Source organism: Mchenga conophoros, linkage group LG9, assembly GCF_057382185.1.
Source record: "Mchenga conophoros isolate Kocher_MC1m ecotype Shallow Benthic linkage group LG9, M_conophoros_male_GT1.1, whole genome shotgun sequence".
Lineage (NCBI taxonomy): Eukaryota > Metazoa > Chordata > Actinopteri > Cichliformes > Cichlidae > Mchenga > Mchenga conophoros.
Genome location: NC_140534.1, coordinates 21,700,173 through 21,712,732, shown reverse-complemented (window position 1 = coordinate 21,712,732; position 12,560 = coordinate 21,700,173). Strand labels below are relative to the sequence as shown.

The window sequence follows — 12,560 nt, the reverse complement described above, 5'->3', positions numbered from 1 at the left end:
ACAACCCTGCACAAATATTGTGGACATCAGTGGACCATCTGTTGCCACTTGTGAAGAAAACCAAACATTTTAACCTGTCTAACCTCATAATTCAACTTCAAATATGAGTACAAACACTCTGAATGTTGAAATGGTGGTGGGGAAAACCAAAGTTTTTCAGATTTTCTTCAGCCGCTTGCAAAATTTTCCCAGGTGAAGACGCACATGCATGACGTGTAATTACATTTCAACTTAAAACACATAGTTAATAAACCTGAGATCTTTCTGACTACTTCTTTAACCTGTTGTGACACCCCCACGTTTCTCTGTGACACACCTTTCTGGAGAGGATTTTCGAGCGCTGCACCTGCACCTGCAGCGCAGATTAACTCTGAGCAAAGATTAAGCAAATTAACTATGATGGAGTCTCCCGAAATACACTGTTACTGTGCAGTCAGTTGAACAGCAGTCACAATGTAGAGCACGGAATAACATTTCATGGATCCTCTTAAAAACATTTGGGACTTTTGTGATTCCAAAGAAGGTGAGTTCCCACTGAAATCATACAATTGTTTATTTGTTTTTACTTACTGAGCTATTGTTTAACCTATTTACTTACTCAGGTGTAGTGTGTTTATACTTGTAGTGTTTGTAACACCATAAAAATCCTAACAGATTATGTACCGATAGCATATATATACTTTGTCCATTCTGAAAATGCTTTTTTAAAAATCTATTTATAGTCTGCTCCAACTAACTTTACTATCAATAATAAATTAAATAGCTTAAATGGCACCGTAAATTTTTTAAAAAGGAAACTTGAACATTACATGTAACTGTGGCATGTTTACGTATATGCTCAAAGTAAAACTGGTAAGAGGGAATTTATTGTGAAATATTTCTGTCACTTATGCGCCGCTAAGCCAGGTAATCAGAAGCAGACGCCACGCAACTGGCTGGTTTCCCAAAAGTTAGATCATGTTACCTGATGGCAGCAGTTGAGCAAAGTAAACAACATATGCTCAGAAGACGTCATTCAGCTGTTTGCCTCGAACATGGTGTTAAGTTGTTTGTGTCGTTGCAAAAATCCCACGAGGTACAGTCATCTTTAATACAAATTCATGAAGCAGCTTTATAAAATACACCCTGAATGCAGGATAGCTGTATTTAAGATTCGGAGAAGAAAAAGGTCAAGTAGGTGTTCGCAAAGTACGAGAAAACCTGTCTAAATGGACAAAAAGCATTTGATTGTCAACGAACAATAGCTCCCAAAATTAGAGGAAGAATAATTATTAATATACTTAAATGTTAATTTAATGTACATCTGATATAAATAACTGGAAATGGTTAATTCAATGAAAAGAAAAAAAGACATATGAAGTTGATTCACAAAGAAGACTGAGTGTTGTTTGTTTGCGCGAAGATGCTTTTGACACATCAGCAGGAAACTACAGTGGGGCCTCACTCCCAGTGTCTCACATTTAGATGTGTGTTCAGGACGTATTGGAGTCATGGGTACTTAATGGTGTCATTTTTTAATGTGCAGGGTTAACTTTGTAATTGATTGTATATTAACTCTGACTGCAAACAGTCACACAGGCCTAGAGACCAGTTGGAGACCATCTGGTAACCTCCGGTCAGGAGGAGAAAATGTGTATTCACCAAATGGTTGTGAGTTGTAGACAGAGTTCATGGCAGTAAGTGGGAAATCAATTCAGGAAACCCTTTTTTCACATAGGCTTAGAGAACACTCGGTGTCCCTCCAGTAATCACTGGCTACGAGGGAAAACCAGTTGGCAAGTGGTTGCTGGGTGTCATGAAACTGGTTGCAAAGAGTTATAATCTGATTAGCTCAGAGACTAAGAGCGTTTGCAGACAAGTCAGTGTCTTCCATTCAAACTGCCAGCAACTGGGACAATTTTTCACCAACCACTCACTAAATACATATTTTTGTCTAGCACCGTAGATTGTCAGGGGGTCAATGTGGGTCTTGAGGTCTGTGTGACTGAGGTCTAACTTAACCAAGTAGTTCTGGTCCCAAAACCTAAAGAAACAGCAAGCACAAAAAAAAAGAAACCAACAAAACAAGTGAAAATTAATTAAATGCAAAAACAAAGACCAGCATCCTGTTGGCTGGCAGTTATATCCCCGCAGCCAATCCTGCTTTCATATATCGACATTGTTGCTGTATGACTATGGCAAGTGTGTCACAGCACCAGCAAAATGAATACCTTATGTCTATCTCAGAAACAGCAGCAGTGCAGTGTTTGACACCACAGAAACCACTTTAAAGAGTCCAATGGATGTTCAACATACATGGACTTTATATAGAAACTCTGAGCGGGGAGAGCCAAGGGAAGAATTCCAGTCACACTCTGCCAACATCAAAATCTAAGGTGTTTCATATTTTCATATTTCATGTGTAGTAAATTTGGGCTGCTTCTGAGCAATAACTCAACACTAGAGGAGCTTTTTGTACCAAAAGGCAACAATCAAAACCAGTCAAACACAACAGTAAAGGAAAATCCGTTGTTCTTGCTGAACTTCTGTTCCTCTCTTTCTCTCCTCTCACAGCCAATCAGCGATGATGAATGAGGCAGGACTTCAGAACGCCCTCCCTGACCAGTCATCGGGGAGTGGGCAAACTTTTGCCACCTCACGCCACCCAAGCGTCATTGACCCTGTCTTATCAAAGAGGGTCTGTTTCTACAAGAGCGGAGATCCTCAGTTCAATGGTTTGCGCCTTGTCATCAACAACCGCACCTTTAAGACCTTTGATGCACTCTTGGACAGTCTCTCCAAGAAGGTGCCCCTGCCGTTTGGGGTGAGGAACATCACCACTCCTCGGGGGATTCATGCAGTCAAATCTTTGGATGAACTTAAGGATGGGAAATCCTACATTTGCTCCGATAGCCGTAAGGTAAAGCCCATCAATCTGGCACTGGCCAGGAAGAAGCTGCCACCCTGGTACCACGCCAGACCGGTTAGCTCTCACCGTCGGACTATTCAGCAGGGTCGGTTTTTCCCAGGCCAGAGCATCCACAAACAGGAGCCAGTGCTTATTCGCACACCCAAGAGCCTACTGGTTTTCCGCAATGGGGACCCCTCTGTAAAACACACTGTGGTGCTTCACAAGAAGACTTCTCCAAGTTACGAGGCTATCCTGGAATATATCTCAGAGCTCATGCAGTTCCATGTGGTGAAATTACACACTCCTGATGGCAGACGTGTGAGTGTTCTCCTCTGTCAGTGCAACACATAGAAAAAGGATTTAAGAATTAATGAATATTCACAAAACATTTCCTCTAATTGGAAACAAATTAGTATCATTGTTGAATAGATTACACTTCCCATAAGAGACTGATTTAACCTTGGCATAAAATACCTGTCGCATGAGGAGAGAAAGTGTTAAGCTTCTTTGGCCACTCACCCTAATACCCAGAAAGGCCTTCTGGGATACTGCACTGTAAGGCTTTAGGTCAAGGAGCTAATACAATCAGAACCTGAGGGTGATTCACAAATAATAATTAGAAAATAATACTTTTTTCTAGTTATGCATGCAATTTGTGTTATTAAAATCAAGATTATTTGAAAGGACTAACTTCTTTATCTCTTGTCTGCTGCAGGTTGACGGTGTTCCAGGCTTGATATTGTGCTCTGGAACTGTGGTAGCTGTGGGCAGGGAGCCATTCAGGCCTGCAAACTACAGTGCACAGAAATCTCCATCTCCAACATGGCGGCATACCAAGCAAATGAGTCTCAAGAGGCAAAAGGCTTTGAATCGTAAGTTTATATTCCAATAAACATTTTTTAATTAATTTTTTAAAGGTTTTTAAGACTAAATTATCGTATTTACATGAGGAGAATACATTGCAGGCACGATTCGAAGAGTAGCGTCAGTTCAGCAGACCTCTTTTCATATGACATAATCAGTGCGTCTGGAGTAATCTACCTGGCCTCATGGGATAAAGTTTGGAGAAGTGCTGAGGCAACGCTATGTACATAATACTGTAGATGACCTACATACACAGTCACTGGGTTGGCTGGCTAGTCTGCTTGATGAGCAGCACTCATATCATCTTTCTAATTTTCCTTTTGCTCTTTCTCTTCTCCCTTCATGCTTCTCGGGTGTCCTCTCATCTTCAATCCTTGGATATTTCGACTCTTTTTTTTTTTGCCTGACTCCTTGAAAAGGTAAAAAGAAGTCAAGGAATTTTTCCTCGTCATCTGAGAGGTACATCGTTCATCAGATCCACAACACCATCGCAGAGAGTTCCTGTGATATACGCAGCAACCCCACAAACTCTGTTGAGTTGGAGTCAAATCGCATCCTGGAGTCTGTAGCAGAGACAGATGGCAATGAAGCTGAAGGGCAGGACTACATGCTGCCCAGCGACGACAATATTGAGAAGTCCTTCCAGGTGAATCAGGACGGCAGCATGACGGTGGAGATGAAGGTGAGGTTGACAATTAAGGAAGAGGAAGCCATCCACTGGACCACCACCCTGACACGCTCAAGCGTGACCAGCCAGCATAATGCGAGCTCTTTACCGGAGACTGAGGCAGAGCTGGACATCTGCTCGCCTAAATCAAACTCACTGGATTTACAGAGTCTTGCTGCCACTGTCGACACCAAGTGGAACAAGGACAAAACTCAAGACAACAATGACGATGATCCACCATCGCTCGGTAATGGAGCTTTAAGTGAGAGCGGTAAGGAAGAGGAGATCGTCAAAAACCACTCAGATGCATTGTCCTCTGGGAGAGCTCCAACACCAGGATACAAGAAAATTAGCAAAAAGCAAGCCTCTGTGGAGAGTATCATATCAGTTACAGAAGATGGGATTCAGCAAGGAACTATTGGCTCTTATTCCTACAGTGAGCAGACAGGAAATGGAACAATGACAGAGCAGTATTGCATGGCCAAGCAGAGCAGCACTAGACCGGTGCCCAAACCAAGAAGACTCAGCTCTGTTGATGTCAACAGTAAAAATGTTTCTGGATTTAAATCTGCAGAAATGAGTGAGATCGTGCAGAGTGAATCCAGCGGAGAGGAGGTGACTGAGACAGTCATGCACATATATGAACAGCAAACATGCCAGGACAATTTCCTTGCAAATGTTTGTGCACACACTACTACGACTGTTGGAAGGCCACCTACTTCAGAAACAGGGCAGATGTCATCGAATAATAAATTTGAATCAGAACTCTGCAGACCGTCAACTGCATCCGAGTCCATTAGTATCTGGAAGAGTGAAAGTATGTCAGTAAAGTTGCAGCACAATGGTGGAGGAAAAAATAGACAGCAGCAGTTCCAAAATCCCAGAAAAATCCAAACAAAGACCCATCAAAAAGGCGCCAGCATGGATAAGAGGGCATCCTCAAAGCCCAAGGTGGTTCGGAGGCTCGCAACACCACGAAAAAGACTAAAACAGAATACTGCAGAGGCAACGGAAGCACATAAAAAAGTAAAAGCTTTCTCCAGTGCCGGATACATTAGGAGGATTTATGGAAACAAAATGAAGTCATCGAAAAACCTTAAAAAGAGACCAGCACAAAACAGGGACAGAGGTGTTACAGCAAAGAGCTCAGAAGTGTCAGATGAGACAACAAGAAGCACGGACAAAGATTCAAATGTGCAATCAGTATTAAAAAAATCCATAGAGAGAGTTTCTTTTGATACAAGCCAGATGAATGTTTCTCCCAATGAAGTCAGCCAGATACGGGGAATACTAACACGGCAGACATCGATGCATGTGGAGAAAAGGAGCGAAAACGAGCCCGATGATATTAATGGAAGCGTGTTGCCTGCTTTTAACACCTCCAGCGCTGTTACAAATGAATATGTAGAAAGCTGGCTGCAGAAAGCCCACCTCAACCACCCGTCTCACCTGCATGAGGAACGTCAAAAACTGGAAGCAGAAAATGGCAAGTATAAAGAGCCTAAAAATAAGCATGACCTGATCGATGTGGCAGAAGATGTAAAGTGTTCGGAAATACAAATGTGTCAAACTTCAGAACCTCCACCAGAGAGTTCACTGGCAACATCTGTCAAACTTAGAGTCCAGTCTTTTGAAAACAAATCGAGTCCACCCGTCGAGAAAGCTACAGCCAGGCAGCAACTTCATCATTCTCCAAGCACAAAAAACACAGGAAACCAGAAGAACGAATCCCAAAAAGAAGAAATAAACCATCCTGTGCCACCAAGTGATAAGATCTCAACAGAAACACTGTTAGACAGTGAAGTGGAAAATAAATCAAGCTCAGTCCGGATCTCGTTCCAAAAAGCAACGCCACTTAATACGCTTTCAATGGAGCTACCACCGCCACCTCCTCCTGCTGAAAGCACAGAGCTATCAAACACTGAATACTGCACGGAAGATGCGTTATTAGTGAACAGCAGCCCATTATACAGGCTCTCATCAGTGAGCAGTGAAGGGACAGATAATAATCCATTACCCATCAGTCCTACGTCATTTAAAGATGACACAACAGCATTGCTCTCAAGAACACCCTCTATTAAAAGGGCCCCTTTGGTCAGTAATCTGTCTCTTGAAAGGAAAATGTCAGTGAGAAAGGCTTCTGTTGATAAATATGCTTTAAGCAGTGAGGCCACTCCAGAGAAGACCACATCATTTACTGAGAACAACACTGTGGGAGGTGATGGCATCTGTTCAACACCATCGCAGCGATCAATCGAAGCCCAACTAGAACCGGCACACTGGTCAGGTCTGACGAGCTGCCCGTCGTGTGGTAATTCTGTGTCCCCATCTAGTTTAACATCTGATGAGAGGCTGTCATCGCCCAGTATCTCATCAAATGATGCATCAGTGCCAAGTAATACCCCATTTAAAGTGAGAGAAATGAGTAAAGAAACTCAAAAAGAGACATCAACACCTAAGATCCTGGTGAAAAAAGCAAAAGCAAAAACCAGCCCATCTCCAGAGAGGAAGTTCGAAAACCGCCCCGTGGATAAAACTCTGTCTCCAAACATCAGACCACAAAAACATGCAGCTTCAGATGGCAGCCCCTCCACTGAGAGAAAGCAGACTAATAAACCAAAACTGCAAAAGAGACTCTCTCCATATTCCCAGTCTCTGAACATGGCGTCGCCGCCTGTCAAACACAAGTCAGGTAGAAAGTTGCTCTCCAAAGATCTCTCCTCTGACAACCCATCAGAGCAAACAACTATAAGACAAACGACAACATCAATCCTAAGAAAAAATCACCAGACACCACAGTCACTAAATTCAAAAGCCGAACTGGATAAAATGCTGACCTCTGTCACTTTCATGCCACTGGAAGCGGACCAGTGTATTGAAAAGAACGAGACAGAAGGTGAAGCAGCAGATCAAGAGAACCCTGTGACAAACATGCAAATAATAAAGCCATCAAACACTGCAAAGCAGCCAAGCATGAAACCAGTCCTTGAAAAGATTTGCTACTCAATCAAGTCAATAAGACAGATGACTCAAAACAAACGTCCATCCTGTCTGGAAAAGTCCAACAGCTTGCCAGACTTCTCCTCCCACGTAGCGTCTACGTTTGGCTCCTCATCTAAAGCTCTCCTCGCTTTCTTGGCTGTCATGACCCTCCAGGAAGGGCTTACAAACTTGAATAGGAATGAGCTGAACGCAAACAGCGTCAGCTGTGCGGAGGCTTTAAAAATGATCGATTCGCTCAGAGAAATTGCCGGAATCGAGGATTCCCACAGATTACAGACGAGTTTGTCAAATTTGCAAAAAACGGCCTCAAAGCAGCTCCTGCAGAGCTGGAAGGGCTTTCAGGAACTCAGTGACAAATGCAAAAGCCGCAGCTCAACGCCAAATGGTTCAGAGGCAGAACTCCTAACTGGAGAGAACCCCGAACAAGAGCGTGTCGCTGAAGAAAACATTATTGACGAGATCATGGATAACCTCGATGTACCGGAGAAGCTGAAGGAGGAACTGGCTTCTCTTTCATTAAGTCCAAAAAGTGAATCTGACATTACAGAGTCGTCACCTAAAGATAGCAGTAAAGAAATTGCTGATCATTTCTTCAAAGAGAAAGCCGCCACTGTTTTGGATTCCACACCAGATGATAAAGTGGATGTGGATGTAAGGTCCATCATTAAGCAAACACAACAATCTGGAGCAGACAAATCTCACCTGATGGCAGAGGAAGCAAAGGACAAACCGACAATCCCAACCACTAAAGACAATGATCCGCCAGCTAACCCTACTGTTACTGAAGAAAAGTGGCTTCACAGTAAAGCATCGATGCTACAAGAGAACAAGGAGGACTTGCAGTCATGTCAGGACACATCAAGGGAGAATATCATCAAAGTAGAAGTCGGGAGTAAGAAAAATTTCAAGAAGGACTCAGGTGCAGATGATGAAGGGCAGAAAAAGAACTCAAGTGCCAGTAAAGAATTAGCAGAAAGAGGGAGTTGTAAGCAAAGTGTGATCAGTTCAGATGCAGGTGAGCTGAAGAGCTCAGGGGACGAGTCGGAAACTTCATGTGAGGAGATCAAACACGAGAGTATCGAGGGTGAAGACCTGTCCAAACCTGAAAGTCCCTCTGAAGAGGAAGATAGCAAGCTACCAAGCCCCAGCCAATACGTGGAACTAAATGTAAGAGAGGAGAAAAGCATAACCAGCCAAGACAGAGAAAATCGGACAAAGGTCACGTGTACCGAGATGAGCAAAGGTGACTCGTCTGCCCCTGTGTGTCAGCCCAGCTCTGAGAAGGAACACCCGAGCCAAACATACAGCATGGGACTGACGGATGAAAGCACCGGAAACTCAGACATGGATGAGCCATCTTCAGAGGAAGAGCAGCCAGAGGTTGATAGCAAGAAGCTGCAAGTTATTGTTGAAGAAAGCATGTCCGGCACTGAGGAAGAGCAGGAGGACATGGAGGCGAAACAGCTTTGTGACCTTCCAGATGATCGCGAGCAAAAGAAAAGAGCTTCATCGTCTTTAACAGCTTTGATTGAAGAGCCAAATGAAGACAAGGTTAGCTCAGAAGATGAGGACCCTTACATTGAGGAGACATATATTTATGACAGGACAAACAGTGAGAGCACGCATAGCAATTTAATAGAAAATCAGACTTTAGAAAAAGAGAGTTGTGGGTTTAATGCAGACGATGATAGCGGGAACGATCACAACAGCTTTGAAGAGCACGCAGATGAAGAGGAGCCGAAGGTCCAAGAGGAAAAAATCACCAGCTCAATTGAAGAGTTAAGTTACTATGAAAAAGAGTCCAGCTCAGAGGAGGAAAAAGCTCATGTGGACAGATATAAAGGAGAAACTGTAACCGACCAAGCAGCTCCTGCACTGGCAACACAGTCTGAAGGCACTACCGCTGAAAAGTCTGTGGAGAAGGTCCAGTCTGAAGAAATGATTTCCCAGTCAGTTGCAGAGAGAGTAATTCTTCTAGAAAAGCGAGTTGCTGATGCAGAGAAAAGAAAAAGCACAACAAAAAGTTCTGCAGTCAGATTTTACTCGCAAAAAGAGGCCCCTCAGGACTCAGGCGACGAGGATTCACCCTGTGAATCACCCACATCTCAGGTGACTCTCTGCACCCGATCAGCTCCCCAGTCGTCATTATCCTTCAGCTACGACTCCAGTGGCGTTATAACCACCGAGCCCGAAGGCAGCAGGGTCAGATCCATCAGGGAGATGTTCTTAGCCAGGAGCGCCACCAACATCCAGCAAACTCGTTTCCCAATTCCTCACACATCAGAGCTGGCTGAGCTAAGAGCCGAGACCTCCGTCAGTGGTGGATATCAATCTCAGACTTCAAGCGAACTGTCGAGTGGGGAAGATGATTCGGCGCAGAAATCCATCACTAAAGGCTTCGTGAGGAGGACAATCGAAAGGCTTTACGGCAAGAAGGATGCTAATACTGCTGAGGAAGCAAGTGAAAGGCCCCCATCTGAGCCAAAGCAGGAGAAAAATGGACAGTCGGGCATCCTCGCTTCCTTCCACACAGCCCGATCCAAAGCAATGTCTGAGCTCTCATACTTCTACTCCACAAATGCCCTCGACACCTTAAGCGAAGCGACGAGATGCATCGCTTTTAATGCACAGGTCGGGCCCGGCGACAGCATTCCCATTGATAACGGACGCTGGCTGCTTAGAGACAACACCCTCATCCGAAAGTCTGTTTCAGATCCAATTGGAATCAACAAATCTTTTACAAACACTCCTGAAGGCAAAGGAGCGTTTGAGGACACAGAGGAGAAAAGTCCCTATTCTCTGTTCGCCACAAAACCTGAACCAGAAGAAGACAAGACCAAACTGCTTTCCGGGAAGTGCACCTACTTTTCTTTGCCCCACGGCAGCGAGTCGGACATATATCAGGACGAGCTGAGCACGGTGAGCAAAAGCAGCGCATATGACGACAGCATCACAGAGGAAAAGGACAGCTCAGAAGACACCAAGACGTGGGCCGAGAGGAACGGCATGCTGCCTGCTGACTTTAAGATGATGGACAACAAAGTGCACCCAATGATGGAGCCTCAACCTGAAGGCGAAGTTGTAGTGGTGGTGCAGCCTGGAAAAGCTCAGGGTGTCGTTAATAGAAGGCTCCCGGAGCAGGACGTATTAGATGTACTGTACAATTTTTGTGGACAGCATTGTCCTTTACTGTAAAAGGGGCAGCTTTTTTTCACATAATCACAGAATATGGACGAAACAAGTGTTCATTATTAGGCCACAGTGAGAAATATTTTCTTTGGTGCCTACTTTTTTGCTGTTGCCATAGCTTTGGCATAATACACTATCATATGTCAAGTCTTTTGAGCCAATGCCAAGTGTGTAACAATGCGTCACAGATGCACAAGCTAGCGGATTAACCCTTTTCAACCCTTGCATTTGCCCGTGTGTAACAAGACCTTGTGCTTCGACTTGTCTTTTTATATTGCTTGTTCAGTACACAGAAAAAACAGTTTGATACATCAAGTGTATATTTGCCATTTTACACTCCAGAGCAGCTCTTCTCACCCTATAGGTTGCCTGTCAAAACAAGCACTCAGAGCATTACTGTAATCTCGTTTTAAAACTCTAAACACTTTAAGTCCCAAGCAGATGTCAGGCAACCCCGCAGAGTGAACAGGTCAGTTTGTGGCCTGGAACTCAAATTCTGTACTATACATATTGTATCAGTTGACTACAGTGTAAATAGGACCTTTCCTGGTTTTCGCTTAGTATCCATAGCTTAATGCATATTTGCAATAACCTGGTTTCTATCATTAGGACAAACTGTGTTATGGTTTACGATGTGGCAGCTGTGATGTTTCGGTCTTTTAAAATTGACATTTAAGAATTAAAAGTATGTGTTTCCAAATGTTCGTCTTCTATTTTTCACTTCTTTTACACTAAACTCAGTCCAGATTATTTTTATAGATCCTGGGTGATTAATGTCTTGGAGATTAGCCTTTTTTGGTGAGTAAAAGTGTAAAGGCCGAGGTGGGCGCCGTGTTACAGACACCTCAAGAAGCTCAGCTCGCTTGTTTTCTCTTGCTGATTAGCATCAGCAGATTTCTGAAGAGGAGCGGAGACCTCTGTTTTCTCACTCTGTTTGAGGAAGCATTTGTGTTGTTCTAAGGCTGTTTTGTTTCTCAGAAGTTGCCATCGAGCTGGCCCGTGTTGTGACAGGAGCGTCTAGGAATGCACTAAGAGGGGAGTGTTTACATGTGCAACTACAAAGAGAAAACACGGCAGCCAGACATTTCCCACAATTTGAGACGATTTAAGACTATCTTTTCTGCTGAAGTTGATTTTTACATCAAAGCAAAGAAGGGTAAAAATCCTTCGACTATCACCGAACACAGATGCACCAGGACGATGATCACTAGATGGCATTACTCATAAAAAAAAACAGGGTCACGGGCAATTAAAGCAGACCTAGTATGCTGATTTACAGCTACGTATATTTATTTTCAATCTTAGTATAGTAGCTTTGCATGATTCACTATTGAAAATAATCCTTGTTTATCTTATACTAAGCTCAGATCACGGTCTGTACCTCCTTAAACTTTATGTTTGAACAGCAAGTGGGTGGGGCTTCTGTGCCTGAGATGACCACATTAGGGACATCCACACTCGCTGACATCGCTGAGAGTCGAGTCAGAAAAAAACGGTCTAAAACTGAGTGATTACGACATTAAGCCTAAACTGTTGGTTCAAAGCGAGTATTTGCACATACAATCAATCAACTTGAACATGCTGTTCAACTGTTTGTTAAGCTAAATGTCTGTTAGAGGTCAGAGGAGAATGGCCAGACTGCTCTGAGCTGACAGGAAGGAAACAATAACTCAAACACTTATTACAAGCAAGTTATGCAGAAGAGCATCTCAGAAGGACTGCAGCGGCAGAAGACCACACTCTGGAAACTGACTATACAAACAGTCTAACCAAAATCAGAAAAAGGGTTTCTGGTCTTAGGAGTTTTCATTAGGATCAGAATTTGACATAAAAATAAAAGCATGGATCCACCCCGCCTTCCAGTAACATTTCAGGCTGCTGATGGTGTGAGGATGTGGGACTTTTAATAGCAACTGGGCATCACCGAATCACCACAGAATTGCTGCT

General features: G+C 43.6%; 1 protein-coding gene across 1 annotated transcript; it reads left to right on the top strand.

The window, feature by feature from the left end:
* The first annotated feature begins 388 nt into the window (after nucleotides 1–388).
* LOC146567226 (uncharacterized) lies at nucleotides 389–11,313 on the top strand. The gene is made up of 4 exons (XM_085286923.1): nucleotides 389–523; nucleotides 2,554–3,208; nucleotides 3,606–3,762; nucleotides 4,174–11,313. The coding sequence occupies exons 2-4, from the start codon at nucleotides 2,564–2,566 to the stop codon at nucleotides 10,617–10,619; spliced, it is 7,248 nt and encodes a 2,415-aa protein (XP_085143049.1). The 5' UTR covers nucleotides 389–523; nucleotides 2,554–2,563; the 3' UTR covers nucleotides 10,620–11,313.
* Nucleotides 11,314–12,560: the final 1,247 nt, after the last annotated feature.

Excerpts from the sequence above, each read along its gene's own strand:
- LOC146567226 (XM_085286923.1), top strand. The coding sequence starts at position 2,564 with ATGATGAATGAGGCAGGACTTCAGAACGCCCTCCCTGACCAGTCATCG. Across the intron at positions 3,209-3,605 it reads ACACTCCTGATGGCAGACGT|GTTGACGGTGTTCCAGGCTT; the intron begins GTGAGTGTTCTC and ends TGTCTGCTGCAG. Across the intron at positions 3,763-4,173 it reads GAGGCAAAAGGCTTTGAATC|GTAAAAAGAAGTCAAGGAAT; the intron begins GTAAGTTTATAT and ends CTCCTTGAAAAG.